Here is a 26,189-nt window from a genome sequence, read left to right as displayed (position 1 = left end):
CAAATTAAGAAGTTCAGAACAAGGTTTCTCAATTTTGAATTTGAATGCATTAATAAAATATGTTTAATAACTAAAGTGGCCCGTGAAATATTTTCTGTTCAAAAAGGTAACCCTCAAGAGCATTAGAATCTCACATTGACATACAAATCTAGTTTCAGATACCTGCAAAATCAGAACACACAGCAAAGTTGGGCTGCATTCTTACCTGACACAAACATCCCCTCCTCAAGCTGGTGCATGAATCCTCAGGTTCCTCAGAGCTCTCTCAAACACGTCACTCATTTACCTTTACATGCCTGGTCCTTATAAAGGCAATTTCCACTCACGAATTTGGAGCAGTGTTTCTCAATCAAGTTGATTTGCCTCCCCACGCCCCGCCCCTCACCACCCACCCCTACCCCAACCAGGGGCCATTTGGCAACGTCCAAAGATATTTTTAGTTGTTACCATTAGGGGTGGTACTAATGGCAACTAGTGAGTAGAGGCCAAGGATGTTGTTAAACATCCTGCAATGCACACAGCAGTCCCCTAACAATGATCCAGCCTGAAATGGAAGCAGTACTTAGCACAAGAAACGCCAACCTAGACAAACACATCTACCATCCTCTAGAATGGCAGAGCCTTTGCAGTGATCTATCTGTGTATCCTGGAGCTCAATCTATTGATACTATATGGGTCACAAATACCTTCTTTATTCACTGTTATAGAGCCCTATTTTGTATCTGGGTTCTTAAATTTTTACATGTTTCTTTTTTTAAATCTTTTATTTCTTTTACGAATTCTTTCCCCACATTAAGGTTAAAGAGGACGCTTTCTTCTACACAAGGTACAAATATTTTACATTTGTCTTCAATCCATCTGAAATTTATGTGATAGTAGTCGATATAATTTTATTTCCATATGGATAGCCCATAGTTTTAACAGCATTTTGTGAATAGCTCATTTTTCTCCACTAGTAGGTAACACTGATTCTGCTGCTTAAAGTTTCCATATGAATGCTCATCTGCTTTCAGGTTATTTTTTATATATTCTTATATCATTAATTTTATACTTTTATTAGAAACCTTGCTATATGACATATCATAATTCCTTTCTCATACTTTTATAAAATTTACACTTACCTATGAATTTCAGGATGGCCCTCCTGAAATTATAGTTGAAATTATACTAAATTTATAGGTGGAGCAAATATGCTGATTTTTCTCACTATGAACATTGTTTTCTATTTGAATTTTTCCAAAACTTTCAGTGAAGTTGAACAATTTCTCTATAAAGATGATATGTTTGTTCCTGGGTGCTATATGTTGCTTATTATGAGTTTTTTTGTTTTTCTATCATCTCCAATAACTTTTTGGGTTTTAAGTGCTTTTAATTCAAAACAGTCAATAGAATACTATGCATCGAATAATGTTTTTTAGTTTGGATCTCATATAAGGCAAATTTGCTGAGCTGTCTTCATAGCTTGTCTGTAGATTCTCTTGGGTATTTTACTTGATTAATCATAACACCTGCAACAGTAACTCCTATTTTGTCTCAGGGCACTGGTGCTGATCTATAGAACAGTTTTGAAGAGGTAGTGTCTTCACATTGCTTTACAAGATATCACTTTTTAAGATTTACATATAAATATGACTTTTTTTCTTTCTAGATTTTTGGGAGACACTTTTGATTAGGTTGAATGGGGCTTAGAACATGCCACCCCAAAATATGCTGCTGTTGCATACTGATTATTGTGATCTGAAGGCACCTACGATACAGCAGATATATGAAGGGCTCTCTGACCTTCCTCTTTCTACTTAAAAGCAAGTCATAAAATTTTCCATGAGTAAGAAGACATCCCTGTATCAGGAAAAGATAACATTTTTATGATGGGAGACTGGAAATTAATGCTGAAACAGTCTGCAGAAACAAACCTATTAAAATAATCCTTATCTTCCACTAATTTTACTCATATTTTTCCTGTTCACTTCTGTACAATTTGTCAAGTCTAAATCCCTTTCCCTTTGTCTTGTCACTTCCCTACAAATGTAACATTCTTTCTTTGTCTTTTTTTTTTTTTTTAAAGGCATATAAGCTCTCGGTCCTTTCCGCTTATAGGAAATGCTCCCATGTGCATGTAAAAATATTAAATCAAATTTGTGTGCTTTTTTCCTGTTTACCAATATTATGTTCATTTAATTCACAGGCCCAGCTACTGAACCAAAGAGGGCAGAAAAAGTTTTTCCTTCTCTATAGTTTCAAGGAAGATTTATTCAGTTAGAGATTTTCTAAGTTTTTAACAACCTGAATGGCTGATACTAAGCCATTTATAACACAGCGCAGCTTTGTTCTTTAAGCTTACCCAGTTTGCCTGAAGGACTTGCTCTTCTATTTGAAGATGCAGCTGGAAAGCCTTCCTCATTCTAGAAGCTGCCTACTTTTCACCCCCAGCCTTGTTAAGCACGTCTCAGGGAAATCCATTTGGCTTAAATCAGCTTTGACTGGGATGCTTTTTTTTTTCTGAGACAGAGTCTAGCTCTGTTGCCCAGGCTGGAGTGCGGTGGCACCATCTCTGCTCACTGCAACCTCAACCTCCTAGGTTCAAGCAATTCTCCTGCCTCAGCCTCCTGAGTCGCTGGGATTACAGGAACCCACCACCACGCCTGGCTAATTTTTGTATTTTTAGTAGAGACGGTGGGAGGGGAGGGGTTTCACCGTGTTAGCCAGGCTGGTTTTGAACTCCTGACCTCAAATAATCTGCCAGCCTTGGCCTCCCAAAGTGCTGGGATTACAGGCACGAGCCATCATGTTCAGCCTGGAATGCTATTTAGTTTTCAGAGTTTCACAGAAATACCCAAGAGTTTTACCTTCAATTACCTCAGTTTGTAAGACACAAAAGTCAAAGTCAGAAGGCCAGCTATTAATAGTGGTCAATGTCGGCTGGGCGCAGTGGCTCAAGCCTATAATCCTAGTACTTTGGGAGGCTGTGGCGGGCGGATAACGAGGTCAAGAGATCGAGACCATCCTGGCCAACATGGTGAAACCCTGTCTCTACTAAAAATACAAAAAAAAATTTAGCTGGTCATGGTGGTGTGCACCTGTAGCCCCAGCTACTCAGGAGGCTGAGGCAGGAGAATTGCTTAAACCTGAGAGGCGGAGGTTGCAGTGAGCCGAGATTGTGCCACTGCACTCCAGCCTGGTGTCTGGCAACAGAGTAAGACTCTGTCTAACAACAACAACAAAAAAAAAGTGGTCAATGTAATAAAACCAGGAATGAAATTGAGATTCTTTACAGGAAGAATGAACATGGCTCATTCTCTTCAGGCTCTAACTCCTTAGTCAACAAATAAGCTAGTCCTGCCAAAACAAAAACAGAAACAACAAAAAATCTGGAATCCAAAATAATCCCCAAAGCTTCCAAGTGGCTGAAACAGCTAGAAGAGGATTTGAGTGCATTTACACTCACATGAATAAAACTATCAAGGAAAAGACCTTTTGATGTGTTACAAACTATTACGGGTAAACAAGGAATCAGCAAAAATCATCCCTGGGCCTTATAAAACAATGACGTTTCAGTGTTCTTTCAAACATTTTTTTATTGGAGAAACATGCAGTGTTGAAGAGTTAGCTTTTTTGTTCTCTTTGTGCCACAATTACTGAAAATACTTTCTATTTTTGTTTTTATTTTCTTCTTCACAATTAAGGGGGGAAAATTATTCTTTATACTGCTTTCAAGCCAGCCTGCGTCAGTATTGTACCTGGGAAGGAAATGGCTAAGGCTCTGGGAGTCGTTTTGTTTCCCCCAAGTTAAAATGCATACGTCGTTGGAGGATTTATCAGCTAAAAATCAACGTTTGACTATTTGATACTGTGTTACATAACTTCCCGAAAATGTCAGCACATCGTAAGAAGGCAGCATGCCCTGCGAAAACATCTCCCTGAATGTAATAAATTTACTTCCAAAGTCTGAGAGCTTTTTGAGAGTCATTTACAAAGCCACGGTTGGCTTGTTGGTTAACTTAGGACCCCAAAACATATATCTAAGCTTTCACTCTTCAGTCTTCTAAAGCCATACCTCTATCTTACACTACTGTGACTGTTATACAGATATGTAACGCCCAAGCCCTGCACATGTGGTGTTGATTGGGGGTATGGACATATCAGGGAGAATCACTGTTCCAAAAAGGCAAAAACCAGGAAAGATCAATTTGGTAGTGGAGTAACATCAAACCCCATTTTCTCACTCAACTTTATTAAAAGCAGCTGGCTCATGACTTGTGGTAGGCAAACAATGTTATTTATTTAAAAAGCAATTCTCAGTGGGCTTCCCGTTCAGGTTATTCTCTACATAAGTCAGTAATTTTATGTACTTCCTTTAATGAATAGAAACGGTATTTGCCTTTCTGACTTTTCATTTTGATAACCTTAGAAGTATCAGAAACAAGTTAGCTGTAGACTGATTAAAATGAAAAGTGTGTTCTCATTTTTCTAACAAAAACAGGATATTGTAGATAACATCTCAATTTTTAGTTATCCAAAAATGTGGCCCTTCTCTAATTTGTAGTGGCAGATACAAGAGATCAGAGAGTCCTTAAAAGTCACGTTGTAAACATGAACACACGTTCAACCTCTTGTATTTTTTTCCAAAAAACTACCAGGCATCTACCACCTACCTCACTTTTTGCAATGGTTAAGAAAATTGCCTGATACACAAGCCTTTTGAAAACTATAAAGCTGGGCCCTTTCTGTGGTCAGTTATGTCCCCTTTCTTGAATTTTCTGGGTCAATAACTGCAGAACACAGTAGTAACACCCTGTCTTCAGCCACACTTTAGGGCACGGAAATTTAGAGCTTTAGGGCAGGGAAATTCCTTTTAAGACCATCTCTATTCTGTTAGATTTGGCGAGGTACCCCAAAACTTTATACTACACGTAATGGGTTTGAAACAGATTAAGCAGCAGGATGGAAGCTTAGTGTTCTTGTTTTTGAAGTAAAACAAATCCTTCCAAACCCCTCCTTTGTTCGTTGTCTTTTTCCTCATCCTTCCAACCACTTTCCTAGCACTGGAGTAATAGAATAGCCAGGCAATGTAATACAGTACTTCAAGCTTTATAATATACTGTTAAGTACAGCACTGCCTAGTGAGAAAAAAAAGTTAAAAAAATAAAGAACGAGAGAAACCTCTTGTTGGAAAGCCTGCAGTGAAAGTGAAACCTGTGGTATGGACTGTCTTTACAACTATGAAAAACTTTTCAATTCTGAGAAAATAAAGGTATCAGTGGGCTACTGCAGGCTTCTAAACTGCGCGTCTTCATCTCCCTTCAAACTTTTTAACAGCTACTAGTTGACCTAGATGCCCGCTTAGCTGCCTTTAGCAACCACCAGGTCCAACACACCTCACGCCAGTTCAGTAACCAGGCAAGCTGAGCAGAATCGAAAACAGCCCCTCCTCTGTCTTCCACAGGCCGAGGGAGGAGATGCAGCTGGGAGTGCGGCGCAAACGCCACGCCTCCACGAGGGGCGGGGCTGCTTCCCAACCACCTTTTTCACCGCAGAGGAGGGGCAAGAAGCGGGTCACAGGTGACGTCATTCAGGAAAGCCGCCCTGATTGGAGGGAAGGAGGCGGAGTCCAGTTTCCCTGGTGACGGGTTGTCCGGTGGTCGCCTGGTAACCGGTCTTGGCTGTACTGGTGGCAGCAGGGCGGCTGGCGTAGTCCGGAGGTCTCGGGCCCGATCCCACGCTGGACTCTCCGTCCTGCGATGACTGCTGCCCTGGCCGCCGTCACGACATCGGGTTTGGAAGATGGGGTGCCTAGGTCCCGTGGCGAAGGGGCCGGGGAAGTGGTCGTGGAGCGGGGGCCCGGCGCGGCCTACCACATGTTCGTGGTGATGGAGGACTTGGTGGAGAAGCTGAAGCTGCTCCGCTTCGAGGAGGAGTTCCTCCGGAAGAGCAACCTGAAGGCCCCATCCAGGTGGGTACCCGCGTTCCCGATCGCCTGAGTGCGTCCTCGGCCCCTGGGAGACACCTTCCGTGGTCCTACTGGGAACCAATTCCGTGAGCGCGGGTTAGCAGTTCCTTGCCTCCGTCTTCCTAGCCGGGGGAGGGTACTTCACCCCAAACTCCGGGGAGGGTCGTGGAGCTCACGCAGCCCTGACTTGGTATTTTTGTAGAGAAAATAAATAAGTTTTGGAACGGCAAAAAGGATTGGAAGACAGCTTACCTGTTTTTTAAACACACATGCATTACCACAAAACACAAACTATATTTTCTGATTATAAAGGTAATGCAAATACTCATTGTAGAAAACTCAGAAAAACACAAGAAAATGTGTAGAAAAATTATAAAACCGCCCACGATCTCGTCTCCAGAGAGGAATGCCATTATCATTTAGGGCTTTTATTCTAGTTTGGGTTTTTCTTGTTGTTGTTTAAGACCCTTTTCCTACAACTGCGGACCGTGGGTACTTAGGACCCTGTTAAAGAGCACTTTAAATGCGGTTAGTAAACTTGACTACTTGCTATGGTTTAAAAGACTTCTGCCTTTGCGATAACCATACTTCCAGAAACTGAAAAGTGGAAAAGACAAATGACAACTATTGAATTGTCCCGTATCATAGAAACCAAAGTTCTACCCTTGTTCCGGTGGGGGCAAAGTGCAACATATCCTGAAAGCAATGCCATTACTTGCTGAGGGTAGTGGTCAGCTAGGACCTTCTCCTCAAATCACTGTAGCTTAGCAATAGTCAGATAAATCAGTTTTATAGCCTTTCCTTCACTTATTACTTACATTTGTTTATTCCATAAAAGGCAATCAATATTAAGAATCTATAGTACTTAACGTGTACAGCCAGGCTCAAATAATTTCCCTTGACAGTTTTAGTTTCATTCCACTATTCTCTTCCAATAACTTGAATTGAAAGATATGTAGACTTTACGTAAACTGTTCATATTAAATTAGTCCATGGTAGGAGAAAAGATAGAGGAAAAAGTAGTGTTGCTTGACCCATGTTAGAAAAAGGTAGTCTTGGGATTATTACTGAAAGTGAACTGATCAGGATAATATAGACAACCAACATTTCCTATGTTAATAAAAAGGCATTTTTTTCCAAGTATATTTTTCAAATGAAAAGAAAATGGCCTTCAGGTTCTGTTGATATCATCTCTTGCACTGTGTCCCCAGGGTTTCAGCAGGATACTTTGAATCAAGGATTTGTGTGGGGACATCCTAGTCCAATGGTTCTCGAAGTGTAATCATCAAACCAACAGCATCAGCATCACCTGGGAACTTACTAGAAATGAAATTCTTCAGGCCCTTTCCCAGGTGTACCTTTTCAGTAATTATATGAATGGGGGGCTAGCAGTCTGTTTCAGTAAGTCTTCCAGATGATTCTGATGGATACTAATGTTCGAGAACCACTGTCCTAGGCTTACAGTATCTATTGGTGTTCCTTCCTCTGCCCTAGAGGAGTTATCTGCCGATAAGGAAAAGATGACTTTTTGGTGGATGGGTGCTTTGAAAGGGTAGTGAGCATATACCTGGAAGGACTTCATGGCCTTTTTCCTTTCCAGCATTCTTTTATCTTCCAGAACATTTATACTGCAGGAAAAAGTTTGGGAAACATGAAGGAGTACATAACTTTCTTATGACAATGGTTATAATTGTTGTAAATACATTGTAAACATAATAATGGTAGCTGCACATGAACAAAAAGAATAACATCTTTGATTAAACTGACTTGAATGTTGTTGCTAGTGAGTCTTATTCCTATAATGTTTTGGTATAAATCATACTGATTCTCATAGAACTGTGTTTAGTAAACTAGAGGATTAAGCAGGAGCCTACAGATGTTTGTTAGACTGGTGATGTGACATTCACAGGTTCTTAATCCTGACTACACCTTATGAACATGTAGGAAGCTTTTGAAATATACCTGAAATATACCTCATACTGGGTCTGCATTCACAGAAGTTCTGATTTAATTCATTCATGAGGGAAGGAGCAGTGTATGGCCAAGTACCAGTATTTTTATGAGCTCCTCAGGTGATTGAATATGCAGCCAAGATAAAAACAAGTGAATACCATGGTAATAGGTTAGAAACAGTAAACATGCATAATAAATAATCTTTGAGATCTTTTTTGAACTGAGAGTCTTCTAAGTTACCATTTTCATTCATAAGTTACTCACATATTATTCCTGACACTTAAATCATTTTGGTAAAAATTCTACGTACTCTGTGCACTACATGTCCTGGGTGTAAGGTCTTTGATCTAATATTTTGGATACAGTAGTAATTGCCCTAATCCTGCTGATTTAACAACTTTAATGTGAGTGCTGTGGATTACTGGAAACTTCAAAGGGTGAATTATTCAGGTCTTTTGATTTGATGGCCATGTTGGGGGAAGAAAGGTTGTTGGGCAATTGTGAATTTGGCCCTGTTAGTTATTATAGATTTATTTGCATTATTTATAGATTTATACATTATTTATAGATTTGTTTGCATTATTTCACATCCGCCCCATTCCTCCTTGTTTTGAAACAGACACTATTTTGCACTGCCTACCAACCCTGGCGAACAGTTCTACATGTTTTCTACTCTTGCTGCTTGGCTGATTAATAAAGCAGGACATCCCTTTGAACAGCCTCAAGAATATGATGACCCTAATGCAACAATATCTAACATACTTTCCGAGCTTCGGTCATTTGTAAGTGTAAACGACTGTTCTTTCTCCATATTCTCAAGTTACGAATTTTAATATTGGTAATTTAATAACAAATGCTAGCCATTTAGATGACTTCTCTGTAAATATAATTATGTATGAATTCATTTTGAGGTAAGGCCTCAAAATAGTTGATATTATAACATTAATGTCACTTCTGAAAATGTTCAGTGTATACTCTTTATTAGCCCAAAGTAGTATTTTTTTAAAAAAAATCTTGATGTGTCTGAGAAGTAGACTTTTGGGTGATTAATTCTTGATCTAAAAAATGATAATTAAACCCTATAAAGTCAAAACACTTTCTATTCTGAAAGGGAACTTGGACTTAAGACCATGATAGCATTGTACTTTTTCATTTCTGACTTTTCCTGGGCAGGCAGTAAGATATTTTTGGCACAAATCTTACTAATTTTTGACAAGTGAATATTCTGTCCTTAAACATATTTGTTTAAATGGTTTTACTGGTTTCATTTTCCCTCTAATAAGATCAATAATTAGACTAGAAAACACTAGAACTTATTCCTCCTAACTGTAACTTTGTACTCACCCACATCAATATGCTATGATGCTATGATGTTATTACCTTTTAATTTCATACCTTTAACAATAAAAGTATTTCCAGTACTTTTATGTATCAATGGATTACAAACACTTAAAATGGATTTCTAAGAAACAATGTAACTACAGTTATTGTAAATCTTTGAAAGAAAAGTGATACATCTATTCAGCAGTTCTTTGCTTAAAATATTTAGATATTTGGAGTATAACTAACAAATAACACCCTGTTTTATCTTTTGTTTTTCAGGGGAGAACTGCAGATTTTCCTCCTTCAAAATTAAAGTCAGGTTGTGGAGAACATGTATGCTATGTTCTTGATTGCTTAGCTGAAGAAGCATTGAAATATATTGGTTTCACCTGGAAAAGGTAAAAATTACCCAACCTGATAATAGTAATTCTATGTGCATAGCATTTTCCTCTGAGGGTGCAGAGCTGTTCAATTAAACATAAAATAATTATTTCTTTTTGACTATTCTAAATTGAAAATGCCACAGATAATTAAGAAAAGCCAGTATAGACAAAATTAGAATGTCTGATGTCTTGAAAATTAATTCTGAAGGCATTACATATTATTGTGCCTCTTCCCCATTCAAATATGTAATTATTGAAGGTTTAACTGTGACTATATATCTTTGTAAATTCTGGTATTTTTTAAAAGTCTCTCTTACATATATTTATATACAAAAACATAGTATGTACACGGAGGGAACTGATAGCTACAGATTTAAGGAAAAAATGGAAATTAATGTAGTACTTTAAGTGGGATTTTCTCCTTTACTTATAGTTACTGGGCAGGAATAATGAAGAAACTACCTGACCCTCTCCTAGACATTGTTCATTGCTTTTGTGTTCAACTTGACAGTGCTTTGTTTATTTCTCTTATTATATTGCATTTATCCTATGGTATTAAAATTGTTAATTTCTTTACTGTTCTGACGTTCTTGCTAGAAATCATGAAATCTTCACAAGTACTCTGGAAGTTAGCATGATGCGTGATGTATCTTAGATGTTTAATAGATATTGAGCATATAGATGAAACAGAACATTTGAAAACTCAATTTAAAGAGGTTATAATTAGAAAATATAAATTTTATGCTCTGCAGTTTGGGATTATTAATAGGTTAGAATGTAGAAGGCACTATGCAGGTAAAATGTGAGTAAGCAGTGTTTTTTTAATTAGAACTAACTTCTGTAGAAAGATATATATATATTATTTCCTGTTAACATTTTAATGTATATTCAGTTATATTCTTTTAGATACAATCTCCCTATTAAGTTTCTTTAATAACTTCCTTGAATTAGGTTATTGGGATGAGCCATATGAAATTACTCATATTCATCTATTTTTAAACTAAAAAATGGCAATTTCATATGCTTCAATCCAAACATTCAAGAGAATATGTTATGAGGTGTGCTGCTGTATTTAGCATTTTCAAAAATTACTAAATCCATATCCCAATATATTCTAAATTCACCAGAAGCTATTGTGTAATATCTCAACCACTAGTCTATTTTGCACTTCCTTTGTTTCTTGACACATCTTATTCCTGGCCTATGTATTGTAATTTGGATAATTTATTTTTTAGTTTTGTTTTTAATTGACACATAATAACTGCAAATTTGGGGGTACAGTGTGATGTTTCAATGCATGTATACAATATACAATGATCAAATTAGTGAAATTAACATATCCATCATGTCAAACGTTTATCATTTGTTTGTGGTGAGACCATTCCAAATCTCTTTGAGCTATTTTCAAATATATATTATTGTTAACTAATATATAATATTGTTAACCTGTAGTCACCCTACTGTCCATTGGAACACTAGAACTTATTCCTCCTAACTGTAACTTTGTACTCACCCACTTTGACCAACTGCTCCCCTTTCTCCTTTCCCCCTACCCTTCCCAGCTTATGGTAACCACTGTTATACTCTCCATTTCTGCAATATTTGTATTTCTGTGCCTGGCTTATTTCACTTGACATAATGTCCTCCAGGCTTATACGGGTTGCTACAAATGACAGAATTTCATTCTCCTTTATGAATAGTATTCCACTATGTAAATATACCACATTTTCTTTCTCCATTCAACCTTTGATGGACACTTAGGTTGGATTCCACGTCTTGAGTATTGTGAATAGTGCTGCAGTAAACATGGGAGTGCAGATATCTCTAACATACTGATTTTTTTTTTTTTTGGATATATAATCAGTACTGGGATTGCTGGATCATAGAGTAGTTCTATTTTTAGTGTTTTGAGGAACCTCCACAGTGTTCTCCATAGTGGCTGTACTAATAATGTACATACCCACCAATAGTGTACAAGGGTTCCCGTTTCTCCATATCCTCACCAGCTTTTGTTATTTGTCGGGGCGAGGGGTTGAGTAACAGCCATTCTAACTGGGGTGAGATGGTATCTCATTGTGGTTTTGATTTGCATTTCCCTGATGATGTTGGGCATTTTTGCATATATCTGTTGGCTATTTTTATGCAAGTTTTGAGAAATGTCTGTTAAGACATTTCTTACAGACATTTCAATGTCTATTTTTTGCCCATTTAAAAAATTGGACTACTTATCTTTTTGTTGTTGTTTTGCTACTGAGTTGCTTGAGTTTATTACACATACTGGGTGTTAACATCTTGTCAGATGGGTGGTTTGCAGATATTTTCCCCCGTTTTGTGGGTTGTCGCTTCACTCGTGATTGTTTCCTTAAGTTTGATGTAATCGTATTTGTCTATTTTTGCTTTTGTTGCCTGTGCTTTTGAGGTCTTATCCACAAATTCTTGCCCAGATGATGTCATGAAATGCTTTTCCCCACATTTCCTCTAGGATTTTCAGTTTCAGATTGTATATTTAAGTCTTTAATCCATTCTGAGTTGGTTTTTGTAAGTGGTTAGAGGTAGGGGTCTAGTTTCATTCTTTTGCATGTGAATATCCAGTTTTCCCAGCACCATTTATTTTTCTTTTTTTGTTTTTTAGCACCATTTTTTGAAGAGACTATGACTTAGATAACTCATGAGGACTATGTATAAATGAGGACTAAAAGGAGGGAGCTGAAAAGTTATCAAATTTAGAGAATATATCAGCTATGTAACATGTAAATAAGACAGACGTGACATATAGCTGAATTTTTCATATATCTAAATATGTCATAATGAATTCTAGAAGAATATTGCTTTTGAGATATTTTCTAATTATAATTAATGAAAAATTAGGAAATTATTTAAGATGATTGATTTGGTTTTCAGTATTTTGCATAATAGTAAATATGGATTTTTGTACTTTGTTATCATGATTGAGGCATGGGTTTTCGATTTTAGGACAGGGTCTCACTCTGTTGCCTAAGCAGGAGTGCAGTGGTATGATCATGGCTCACTGTAATCTCTGCCTGCCGAGCTCAAGCCATCCTCCCACTGCAGCCTCCCACATAGCTGGGACTCCAGGCGTACCACCACTCCCAGCTAATTCTTTACTTTTTTGTCAAGATGGGGTTTTGCTATGTTGACCAGGCTGGTCTCAAACTCCTGATCTCAGGCAATCCACCTACCTCGGCCTCCTAAAGTGTTGTGATTACATGTGTGAGCCATCACACCCAGCCAGGTACTAGTAGTTAATATAAGTTTTCTCTTTAGCTTTGTTACTGGAGAAAAAAGGAAAAAATAAAGTAAGTTTTCACAAATAAGCCCAAATACATTCGAGTACTTTTATTATAGAAAATGTGTCATTAATCTTGATGAAGAAATGATTTTTCAATGCTTAATGTTAGGACCACTAATTAGATTTTGGAAATAGGAAGAAAGCTGGAAACCTTCTTATTACCTATGTTAAAATAAACTTCAGATTGATTAGAGATATAAATGTGAAAAGTAAAACTGTAGAAGTATTAAAAGACCAGAGGAGTACAGGGGTTGTGGTATGACAGAAAGCCTCAAATATATGATGTTAAAGCTAGGGTCTGTGCACGAGAAGGTTACCAAGTCCATCTAATGAGAACTCTAACAATCTTCAATAGCCAAGGTTATAAGTAATACACTAGGGTAACTATTTTTGAGAGGTTAGGCAAAACATTAATTTTCTTAATATACAAAAAGCCAAAAAGTAACAGGTATTAATAGACACTTCACCAGAAAAGAAGTGAAAATAACCAATTAAAATGTGAAAAGATATTTAATCACTTTCATGCCAAAGAAATGCAGTTAAAACAAGAATGAGATTTTATTTAGTTGATTAGCTAAGATTAAAGTTTGTACTATACATCAAATAGTGATATATATGGTGAATATATGGAAATGGAGTCACTCTCCTTCACTACTGTTGGGAGTCTAAATTAGGGTAACATTTTGGAAGCCAATTTTGGCAGTATATAGCAAAACAATAGCATGCAGAAAGTTGTTTACCCAGCCAGTTCACATGAACAAATTTACTCTAAATGGTATATGTAATGATAAATGTACAAGAATGATCTTTGCAATATTGTCTAGCAAAATACCTAGAAACCTCCATGTTTAGTCATAGGCTGCCAATTACTTTAATTATGGTACTGATTGTTCAATGAAATACAGTATAAGTATGTAAAAAATGAGAAATACATACATATTTAAATATGGTATATTTGTGAGAAGCATTACATGGGATAACACCATGCATAGTATCAACTCATTTTTTTGTAAATTTGGAGATAAACACTTTTGCTTTTTGCATAGAAAGTTTTAGGGAAAATGCATGAAATATTCAACAGTGATTATGGAAAAGGAGTGAAAAAGGACAAAACCTGGCACAGAGGAGATAATATTTGCATTATGCTTTTTTGTCTCACTAAATATTAAAATTCTCATCTCATGTTTAACCTTGTTATTTTAGGCCAGTATACCCAGTAGAAGAATTAGAAGAAGAAAGTGTTGCAGAAGATGATGCAGAATTAACATTAAATAAAGTGGATGAAGAATTTGTGGTATGTGTGTAGCTGAACTTTCTGTTCATTTTCACCTTTAGGCCCCTTTCCATTCACTTAATTTCCCCCAGACTTCCATTATCTGGAATATATTTTATGTCATTGTTTCTAAAAATGAAAAGCTTTTAAATACAGTGCTAAGTATCGTCATTTAGACCTTTGGTTAAGTTAATGTTTGTATTCTCTAATGATTGAGATCTGAATTTTAGCAGAGGTTCTTAAACTGTTCATGGAAATATATACCATTGATTATATGAGTGAATACTTTATTAACAACCATTCATGATCTTAAATAGACTGTGACTAATAAAGAGTTTAAAACAGAACAATATAATTGAGGATTAATACATTCTGCTTTATATGAATACTGTTCATTTCTAAGGAATTCCTTTATTCATCTGCAATTAGGATGAGTAGGAATTTTTTTAAATGCTTTTAAATAATCAACATTATTTAAGTTGTTTGGTAGAATCTGGACCTTTTTACATGCTTCACATGTCATCCATAGTGTGACTCTACGGATGACAGAGACAAAAGAACTTTTTCTCAAGATAATTCTCAGAATTAGAATTAGATTGACCCTGGTATTTTAGGAAGTGTACCTGTGATCTGAAGCAGAAATGGTGGGGGAAAGAAACCAACCTTATAGTATACAGCTGACCCTTGAGCAATGTGGGGGTTAGGGGGCATTGGCTCCAACACAGTTGAAAATCCACAGTCTGGGCACAATGGCTCACGCCTGTAGTCCCAAATGGGAGGCCAAATTGGGTGGATCAACTAAGGTTGGGAGTTCGAGACCAACCTGACCAACATGGAGAAACCCCGTCTCTACTAAATATACAAAAAAATTAGCTGGGCATGGTGGCACATGCCTGTAATCACAGCTACTCGGGAGGCTAAGGCAGGAGAATTGCTTCAACCTGGGAGGCAGAGGTTGCGGTGAGCCAAGATCCTGCCATTGCACTCCAGCGTGGGCAGCAAGAGTGAAATTCCATATCAAAAAAAAAAAAAAAAAGAAAATTCACATATAACTTTGGACTCCCAAAAAGTTTTACTAAATAGCCTACTGTTGACTTGAAGCCTTACCAGTAACGTAAATAGTTAACACATATTTTGTAAAGTTATATGTCTTATATACTGTATTCTAACACTAAGCTAGAGAAAAGAAAATGTTACTAAGTAAGTCGTAAGGGAGGGAACACGTATATACTATTAAGTGGAAGTGGATAATCATAAAAGTATCTTGCCTGTCTTTATATTGAGTCGCCTAAGGAAGAAGAGCAAGAGGTTGGGTTGGTCTTGCTGTCTCAGGGGTGGCAGAAGTGAAAGAAAATTTGTGTTTAAGCGGACCCATGCAGTTCAAACCCATGTTGTTCAAGGGTCAATTATACTTTGCTATCATAAACCAATTAAAATTTTTAGGTGATTTTTTAAATCAATAGAAAATTATTTTAAAATAAGTTTTTAAGTAATTGAAGTTTAGCATTTAGGTTAATATAGTATTTAAGTTAGTATATGCTATAGAGGTTTTAATCACTGCATAATTTTAATAGCAAATGCTGAAAAATGACCATTAAATAGATTAGATGCTATCAGAAAATTATACAGCCATTTATTTTAGTCCATTTTGTGTTGCTGTAAAGAAATACTTGAGACGCTGGGTAAGTTATAAAGAAAAGAAGTTAAAGGCCGGGCGCGGTGGCTCAAGCCTGTAATCCCAGCACTTTGGGAGGCTGAGGCAGGTGGATCACGAGGTCAAGAGATCGAGACCATCCTGGTCAACATGGTGAAACCCCGTCTCTACTAATACAAAAAATTAGCTGGGCATGGTGGCGCGTGCCTGTAATCCCAGCTACTCAGGAGGCTGAGGCAGGAGAATTGCCTGAACCCAGGAGGCGGAGGTTGCGGTGAGCTGTGATTGCGCCATTGCACTCCAGCCTGGGTAACGCGCGAAACTCCGCCTCAAAAAAAAAAAAAAAAAAGAAAAGAAGTTTATTTTGGCTCACAGTTTTGCAGACCGTACAAGAAGTGTAGCAATGGCATCTGCTTCTGGTGAGGGCCTCAGGAAGCTTACAATCATGGTCAGACAAAGTGAGAGCAGGCATGTCACATGGCCAGAGAAGGAGTAAGAGACAGAGAAGGGAACATATATCCAAACTACACCATTACAAATTGTTGAGTGGGCATGCTGACTCATACCTGTAATACCAGCACTTTGGGAGAGGCTGCGGCAGGAGGATTGCTTGTGGCCAAGAGTTTGAGATCAACATGGGCAATAGTGAATCCTCATCTCTACCAAAAAACAAAACAAAAAACAACTGCCATGTGTGGTGGTGCATGCCTATAGTCCTAACTACTCAGGAAGGTGAGGTGGGAGGATCACTTGAGCCCAGAAGTTTGAAGCTGCAGTAAGCCATGATCATGCCACAGCGCTACAGCCTGGGTGACAGAGAAGACCCTGTCTCTACAAAAAAAAGTTTACAAAGAAATGTTACTGACATGGGAATGTAACTTGTACTCTACTGTATGCTATAAAATTAACTGAGAGGATTCCAAAGTTTATGTTATTATGACAATTATTATGTAAAATATGTTTAAAATTATTATATTAGCATTAATTATATATGGGTAGAGGAATTAGGGATGATTGTTTTCTATGCTTTGTGTTTTTAAGGTTTTTAACATGTATTTTTTAGCAGCAATGTAAACATTATTTAAACAATATGTAAAAAAAGATGACTGTTACAGTTAACATTATTTAAACAATATATGTAAAAAAAAGATGACTGTTATTTTTAAGGTTTTTAACATGTATTTTTTTAACAGCAATGTAAACGTTATTTGAACAATATTTGTAAAATACGATGACTGTTACAGAAGGAAAAAGACCATTGTAAAACTTATCAATTTAAAAGATTTTTTGAATGTGATAAATTTTAAAAGTCAAGACAGATATATTTATTCATTCTGCATATACGTATTGAGCACTTGTTACTTAACAGGCATTGGCAAGGCCCTGGCTGTGTAGCATGTGCCAGAGCTTTGAAGGCAGGAAGAAGCTTAGCATGATCAAGGATCTAAGAGAAAACTGCTGTGGCCAGAACTCCTGAGTGAATGGGAGGGTGACATAAGATTAACTGGGAAGATAGACCAAGTTCAGATTGTTTGGGCATGAAAATTAGTTTAGACTTTATTCTTTGTATAACAGATCTTTCCATTCAAGCTCAGAAATTAAGTACTCATATATGTCCAGTTCACCTCATTTATTCTGCTCAGGTTCATCTCATTTATTCCCCCATCTTGTCTTCTTACTATTTAATAGTTATGAATAGTTTATTAACAGATACCTGGTCGTAGTACATTAACAAAGTACATTAACATTTAACTTCAAAGGCATATAACTCAAAACTGCTAGTCTGGGGAATAAAGGAAAATAAACCCACTAGTCAGAAGAAAAATATCTGCGCGGGCAGAAACCGTGTCTAATTTTTCTTATTGTGTGTCTCCCACTTATTGTGCAGGGCCTGGTGCATAGTATATACTCATTAAATATTTGACCATAAAATCAAACTGTCAGCACATCATTGTGTAACATTTAGAAACTATAGCTCATTTTAAAGCTAGGAACCCTTTAAAGTTCAAGGCGCCATTATTGGGAGTGTGAATTTAGAGAAGTATACTGGAAAGCCACCTCTTCACGCATTTCTTTTTTTTTTTTTTTGAGACGGAGTTTTGCTCTTGTTACCCAGGCTGGAGTGCAATGGCGCGATCTCGGCTCACCACAGCCTCCGCCTCCTGGGTTCAGGCAATTCTCCTGCCTCAGCCTCCTGAGTAGCTGGGATTACAGGCACGCGCCACCATGCCCAGCTAATTTTTTGTATCTTTAGTAGAGATGGGGTTTCACGATGTTGACAAGGATGGTCTCGATCTCTTGACCTCGTGATCCACCCACCTCGGCCTCCCAAAGTACTGGGATTACATCTTCACGCATTTCTTCCCAGCCATGAGGTGAAGACCTTCTACTATCATAAGAGCAAACTGAAGGCCTTCCTCAAAGGGGTTGACCCTGAGGCTGTTCATTCCCTTGCATCATGTCTCTTGAATTTCTTTTCTTCTTTATTGTCATCATATTATTCTAAGGGGTCCTCTGTTACTTCTACTCCTCTCTCTAAGGAGGACTGGGTCACCACCTAGAAGCCTGTTGATGGTGGGATATTACTTGATTCTGTGGTCTGAGTTTGTGGCATTGCTCAAGGATGGTAAAGGTTGGCCAGGCGCGGTGGCTCTCACCTGTAATTCCAGCACTTTGGGAGGCCAAGGCTACCAGATCACTTGAGGTCGGGAGTTCGAGATTAGCCTGGTCAACATGGTGAAACCCATCTCTACAAAAACACAAAAATTAGCCAGGTATGGTGGTGCGTGCCTGTAGTCCCAGCTACTTGGGAGGCTGAGGCATGAGAATTGCTTGAACCTGGGAGGTAGAGGTTGCAGTAAGCTGAGATTGCACCACTGGGTGACAGAGCAAGACTCTGTCTCAAAAAAAAAAAAAAAAGATTTCTGACAGTCACAGTTCTGCTATAATCATCTAGAAACTAGTAACCTTCAATTTCGGACTGCTCATATTAAGCTAGGACACAATAATTATTTTTATAAATATGTTGGTCATAACACAATATATTCCCACCTGTTGTACGTAATCATATCCATGCTAATTGGCAGTCAGAATTAAGAGGGTATATTAGACAAATAGGAAATTTTTGAGTGTCTTCTGAATTACTGAGATTAGAATCCTAATATATTCTAATAGTTTGAAAAATAATTTTCTAATCCTGCTTACATTTGAATTCCTCTTGAGTGCTCTCAATAATACTTAGTAACTTAAATCCTTTTCCTATAAATTAGTTTGGGTTCTCCAGAGGAATGGAAGCAATAGGAGGTACACACACACACACACATAGAAAAAGACTAAGGAATTGGCTCACATGGTTATGGAGACTGAGAAGTCCCAAGATCCACAGTTAGCAAGCTGGAGACCCAGGAGAGCTGCTGGTAGTTTCAGTTTGAGTCTGAAGGCCTGAGGACCAGGAGAGCTGAGCTGATAGTTTGTTTCAGTCCAAGTCAGAAGGCAAGAGAAGGCTAATGTCTTTAGTAACAATGAGGCAAAGACAATAAATTCTCTTTCTCAGCTTTTCTGTTCTGTTCAGGCTTTCAATGGATTGAATAAAGCCCATCCGCATTGATGATGGCAATGTGCTTTACTCAGTCTACTGATTCCATTATTATCGCATCCAGAAACACCCTCACAGACACACTCTGAATAATGTTTAACCAACACCAAGGAACCTCGTGGCTCAAATTGACATACAAAATTAACCACCAAAAGTCAACCCTTCGTCAACTTAGCTCTCATATACATCTTCTTAAACTACAATCTTCAAATAAAGACCATACATAGCAAGGTCATAATTTCATCTGATGGAATGTAACTGTTCTGCATACAACATATTGCTGTAGTCCCTTCTCCAGAAAAGGAGAAAAAGTTCATAAGTGATGTTTACTTCTCCCTGATATCACTTAAATATTATAATGTAAAAGTAACAATACTTAAATACTATGATATAAAGTCAGTATATCTTATGTTACACGATAGTGGAGTAAGAGAGTAAAGAAAACAAAAATACAAATATATTCATAACAATTAGGAAATATTCATGACAATCACTGCTCATTTCTGTAACTGGTCGCATGCTTGTAGTTAGTGTTTATAACTACCATCTTTCACTACCTATTCTGTATTCCCTCAGCTGGTTATTACTCTTTACCTGGTGGGGTGACTCAAACCTTTATTCCTGAAGGGTCTGGGCCATTAATTAGACCTGCCTGGATTTGGTTGTTGTATTTTTCTGTTTACTTTTAACCACAGGGTATGGTAATACCATGCCTTAAAGGATCCTCCTGTATTTAGAATACTCTTCCTTCCATTTTGGAGTAGTCCAATGTCCTGTTAATAGGATCAGTCATGCCAGTCAGTACAGTAATGACCTTCTTTGCTATGTTGATTCAGAGTGACCAGGTGGTAGTCTTAACTTCCCGTTCAATCAAATCATTGTTGAAGAATCTCCTGGTTGAAGAATTCTTCTTTTTGGAACTAAGACCTCTAGGCCAGCAAAGCATAAGATGAGAACAGGAAGCAAGAATTTTGCTAGCAGGCTACTAGGGGTAATAACAAGTGGTTCCACTCCCATTTCCATCCCTTGATTCCTGGACCTGTAAATTCTGGCTGTGGGAGAAATAGCACCATATGGCGGTTGCTGATTAATTCTAGTACCTACCATTAAAGCTTTTTACCTGTTAGTGTTCAGTCCAGTATAGTTCAACAAGTATCTATTGATTGCCTATATAAACAGCACTGATCAAGTTATTGTAAAAGCGTTACAAACTTGTCTCTTCTCTCATGAGCATTGAATCATTGGCATTTCAATCATTTACTCTGGTTGTTAGGTAGACTCTTACTAGTGCAAACACAGACTAGACCAAGCCATTTGTCAAAAGCGTATACCTTTGCTTCAGTTTTAAGATACAAAGTGATCACTTTTGTCTACACTTCTGTCCTACTACCCCACTCTAAAAAAAAGTAAATGTCACTTGAGTGTATAGAATCTACATTTATATTGTTTCCTGTTTTACTAAAATCTTTCTGGTTCTCCAAGGTTTAGCATAGTTCTCATGCCTTACCTTAGTCGCTCCACCCCCATAGTTTCTGAGGAGATATGGGATAAAGCCTTAGAATTTCCATTCTAAGGAGTACCTCTCAGAACCACACTTGGAGAACCCAGTACCTTATATATTTTCAAATTGTTAAGGATAAGGATTACCTTTGAAATCTACAGCTTCATACAATTCTACATATGGAAGTGTTCCCCAACTGACATTTTCTTTTTTCTTTATAAGTTGATGACTTGAGGACCAAGTTCCATTGGCTTCATTACCACGTCCTTAAGGTTGAAATATCCTTGTTAAATTTGTGTTACTATGTCACTTGTCACCACAGACGTTATGAAGAAAAGGAGAGCTCATGTTTTCTCCTACATGCTCATAGAACCTGCTCGGACTCCATATTTACTGCATATTGGAGAGAGAGTTGCTTCTCAAAGGGTCACTTTCCACCCTCCTGTCTATATCCAGTTGGTCTGCAGATTAGGATTAGCTTGGCATCCACCTAAACTATCCTTTTTAATAGATTTAAGTACCATGGGCCAACCAGTACTGCTAACCATGATTTTATCAAGCTTGAACATAGCAGAGTCGAGATGTCAAAAATATTTATAAATGTGATTGGTCCCTGGAGCAAGTGAGAATATTCTGTGTCTGTCTACCTCTCATTTTTGACCATTTCAGTCATATTGCTCAAAAATATCCATTAACTCCTATTTATGCCAAATATGCCAGCCACTTGGGTTTGTTTCCTGCCCTGCTTTTATACTTATCTGTAGTTCTCCAGCAGTGGCTCTGTTCTGTTCCCTCCCTGCAGTTTTTTTCCTTTCTTTAATGACTGCAAAAATGGTCCTAAGTAAGTAGTAGTACCATCAAAACCTCAAAAAACACTTGAACTGTTAGTAATATTGTGCCCTCCTTTATGCACATGTTCACTAGGCTTTTAAATATCCTTTTCTACACTAGGCTTTATATCAAGCTTAGTATAGCTTATTATAGCACGTAGGTGAAAACTGGAAATATATTTTTAGTTATAATTTTTAATAATTTTTTAAAAAATTGTTTCTATTTCTAAGGAAGAAGAGACAGATAATGAAGAAAACTTTATTGATCTCAACGTTTTAAAGGCCCAGACGTATCACTTGGTAAGTTTCATCAGATACATGCCGGACCAACAAGCAACGAATGTACATGATGTGCTGGAAATTTAAATGAGTAGAAACCGTTGTTGGCCATTGTTTTGTATGCTGTTTGTAAAGTAGCTCTCCAAATTGCTTTGCTGTATATAAAATGTTGTAATTATAGCAAATATACAAATCCAGAGGAGAGAGTGAGGCAGCCTCCTGTCTATACCATGGAAAATTGACACAGTGCTACTTATGCAGACTAAAAATAATTTGGCTGGTGGCATTTTTTATTATGAAGAGACATCAAATATTCTATTTCAAGTTATTTTACATTTTAATGGGCAAAGATTTAATGATCTTGATTATAGGAAAATATTTAAATTATAGTTCTTTAAATAAAATGGATCGACTGGTAGTTATATGGATAAGTAATCGGACATTGCTTTAAGTCTCTTTCAATTATGAAATATAGTCTCTAAAAGTGCATATTCAATGAGATATTTCAGATATTTACGGTATTTTTACATTTGCCATGTATATAATATGTATATTATATGTTATATATTAATAAGGGATGTATACCTATTGCACCCTCAAAAAGTACATATGGAAAATAATACTGTTTTAGTCCTTTATTTAATTTTTCTTGTGTGAATCCTCAAAACAAGTTTGAATCTAGTTTTAGTTTCATATCATGAGGATTTCCTTGACTACTCCCCAGGATGATCTTTGTATTTATCATGCTAATGAGGATTAATAATACTAAGGCAGTACGGATGACAACTAGTTATTATTAATGATGCATATATGTGTGTGTGTTTTCTGCCCAACTTGAGATATAATGTTGTGGTCAACTTGCCTGAGTTTATGACTTGACTCTAATACTTACTTGGGCAAGTTTCCAAACTTCTTGTGCCTCATCTTTTTAAACTGTAAATGAGATAAAAATATGACCTCTGCCATAGGATTTTTGAAAATTAAAAGTTACTGCATGTAAAGCACTATAATATCTGTCACATAGAAAGTACTCAGTATTGGCAAAAACCAAAACCACATCTTTTTTCCATATTCCCCCCTCTGAAATCTGATTTGTAAGCTCCTTGATAACAGAGATAGCTATCCTTTTTAATATTCCCCATAACGTAACACAGAAGGTACCAAATAAATACCTCTTAAATGAATGAAGGTATCTTTTATTGATCAATTGAAAATTATATCAGAATAATATGTTAAAATTTAAATCTTTAGTTGTATCAATACTGTACATTTGCAGATCATTTTGTAGTTTTCAAGTACTATAAAACACATTCTTTACTGACCTTTTAAAGTATTTGGGTAGATGTTATCTCCATTTTACAGATATAAACACTGAAATTTATAACCTTGGGACAGTTTAATCTTTTAAGAAGCTTATAAATCAAAGTACCCGAATTTAAACTGCTTCTCCAAACTCCAAGTCTATTACTTTTTCCTCTTTACCTCATAACAAGAGTTGAACAAGGTGTAGATATGTTTTGATTCCTGCCTTTAGCAAGGACATTGTAATGTTGGTGTTTATGTAATGTGTGTGTTGAAGACGATGATGACAAAGTGCTCCTCAACTATGAGAAGAAAAATAAAATAGAGATACACATAATTATTCTTGGAAAGAAACTGTGGTTTGTGTTATTCATTCTTATATTGACGGTGTAAATAGAGAACTGTGAAGGCCACCTGGGATTCCTTCTGGACAAGTAATCTGAGTACTGAGAAGGAGCAAAGTAATTTAATGTGCTTCTGCCACTGTGCCAATTCCTTATTGGTCCTGATTTCAATTTTTCATTTCAAGCTACATGAGGAAGGGTTTTTCTCCAAATGGTGCTTTTGTAAATTATCTAAGTATTAGATTCTTTGGACAAAAATTATATAACATATAACCTTTAGAGCTAAGACTATGTGTAGTTATATTTCCACAAGAGGAAGAAGCATGAACACCAGGTGTCTGTGGATGGTCAACCATGGAGTACTAATGAGGCAGAAAACCCTTTCATATTTTAAAAAACCTGGCAAGCTCATGATATTGCCCACTAAAGCCATCTGCCTGAGACAGCTGTGTCTGACTACAGCTTATGATGGTTCGGGCTGCTCTTTCCCCAAGACAAAATTGCTATATAGGTTAGTATCATAGATTAAGATTTTATGTCTCATGCAGCAGGTGGACTTCACAATGCAGAGGAAATATTATTTTAGGAAAGTTGAGCATGATGAATTCTTCACTAGAACGATACATACTGTCAAGGAAAGTGACTTTCTAAATGTATATGTGACTGTGCAAGCCCAGCAGTGTATGGATTACAGCAATCCCTCCCTGTCTATGGTTTTAAAACAATAAGATGTTTCTCCAATCATTCTCTATCGTTTCACCCTACTTTTTATTTTTCCTCACAGACCCTGGTATTGCATTATGCTGTGTTAATTACTGGTTTATTTTTTCTGTCGCAACCACTAGCATGCAAACTCCTTTAGAGTAAGAGCTTTTTCACTGCTTTTTTCACCTGTGCCTTGTGTATAGAAGTTGCTCAATAATCAACAATATGGTATGAATACATGACTGAATGTGTGCCATTTTTGTATTTATAGTTTTATAGGCTATTTTCATAGAGAAAAGAATTTATCACCAGTAATTATATCCTCTTCTGTGTACCATGTGGGATAGTCCAGGGAGAAATCTACCTATATTCCTTCCTTTCATTAAATAAAGTGAAGTCTAGACCCTGAAAAGTGTGCTCTTTAAGTATCATAATAATTCCAAGACTTGAGCCTACACGAGCATATTCCTGAGATTTGCAGTAACATGAAGTGAGAATGCAAGTGAAAAAGACATGTCATAAGCAGGTTTGTGTTCTCTGGATGCAAACACTGAGACAGTTTAGAGTGCAAAGTGTTTATTAGAAATAGACACGTGTGAAAGGAAGGGAGAGGAAAGCAGGATTGGGCAGAGGGAGAAGTCATGCTGCAATACAGGCCTGACAAAGATTGGCCAACCTGGTAGAGCCAAGTTTTACCTGCTTAGCTCACCCCCTGGAGGCCGGTTGCCCTGGGAAGGGCAGGTGAGATGGCTCTCTGCGGGAGCTGACAGCAAGAGGCTGTCTGCTGGCCATATTCCCTGCAACTCAGCAGCAAGATCTTCCTTGAAAGAGGACCTGGTAACCCATCTTCCTAACTACCACAGCATAGTTGAAGCCTGTAACTGCTGACTTGAAGAATTTGTAAATAGATACCATCTGCCCATTGACTAAACTTTAAATGTCTGCCTAAGTGGATCATGACACAGCAGTAGTTCATGAACATTGAAAAAGATATGTTCCTCCTACTGATGAAGAATGCTTATAACAATCACATTGGTTTGTTTTGGAAGCAGTTGCTTTTCAGATCATTTATCTGAGGTTTAAAAAATGTGAAGTCATTCTTATTGTGTGATTTTTTTCCCCCTCTAATTCCCTTACCCCAATTAAGATTTTGCCAACAACTGCAATTAGTGAGGCATTGCTTCATCTTCCACAATTTCACTTATAATTTAATTACTTGGGTTTTGAAATAGCTTTTCTGAGAAGGAAAGCATTATGAACAGATGTTAGACTTCAAGGCTAGTCCACAGAGTTCCACATTCTTTATGTACCTCTCATTCCTGAGTGTTCTTGAAATCTGAAATTTAGCCAAAGCTACCCTAAGAGTGGCCATGAGAAAGGGCGTTGGTGTGGAATTAACGTTCTGACAGTTGGGCGGGGCCTGTGATGTTAAGGAGTATAGTAGAATATTCCAGAGCGGTAGGGAGTGGAAGCAGGAAAGGAAGACTCTAGTGATGAGGTGGTAGCAAGGTGTGCTAGTAATTTCCATTTCTAATTTGCATATGTCAGTTGGGCACTGCTTGCGTGTTCACAGTGGCTATGCTGTAATTACGAGTTGTCTTTGTGTCTCCCATCACCATTGTGAAACTCAACAGAATCACGGAAGCAGCATTCTGGCAGCATAATGCAGATATGTCATTCACCTCCCCCAGTGAAAAAAAGGGGAGAGGGAGCTATGCACTCTGTGAATTCTATTTTTAAATGCCCATCACTTCATTTCAAAACATTTTTTTCAAACATGCCATAGATAC

The 26,189-nt window shown here is 37.3% G+C and overlaps 1 protein-coding gene across 1 annotated transcript in view; it reads left to right on the top strand.

Annotated features, from left to right (window-relative positions):
• Nucleotides 1-5,635: 5,635 nt before the first annotated feature.
• IFT57 (intraflagellar transport 57) overlaps nucleotides 5,636-26,189 on the top strand; it is a 61,656-nt gene continuing 41,102 nt past the window's right edge. Inside the window, exons 1-5 of the mRNA XM_021669064.2 lie at nucleotides 5,636-5,950; nucleotides 8,520-8,682; nucleotides 9,503-9,621; nucleotides 14,120-14,210; nucleotides 22,001-22,069. Coding sequence (XP_021524739.2) covers nucleotides 5,739-5,950; nucleotides 8,520-8,682; nucleotides 9,503-9,621; nucleotides 14,120-14,210; nucleotides 22,001-22,069 — 654 coding nt within the window. The 5' untranslated portion in view covers nucleotides 5,636-5,738. The remainder of the gene's footprint in view (nucleotides 5,951-8,519; nucleotides 8,683-9,502; nucleotides 9,622-14,119; nucleotides 14,211-22,000; nucleotides 22,070-26,189) is intronic.

This window comes from Aotus nancymaae, unplaced genomic scaffold, assembly GCF_030222135.1.
Source record: "Aotus nancymaae isolate 86718 unplaced genomic scaffold, 86718_ANA_hifiasm-v0.15.2.pri h1tg000011l, whole genome shotgun sequence".
In the NCBI taxonomy this organism is placed as follows: domain Eukaryota; kingdom Metazoa; phylum Chordata; class Mammalia; order Primates; family Aotidae; genus Aotus; species Aotus nancymaae.
The sequence above is the reverse complement of the archived record's forward strand: the minus strand, read 5'-3'. Positions and strand labels throughout refer to the sequence as shown.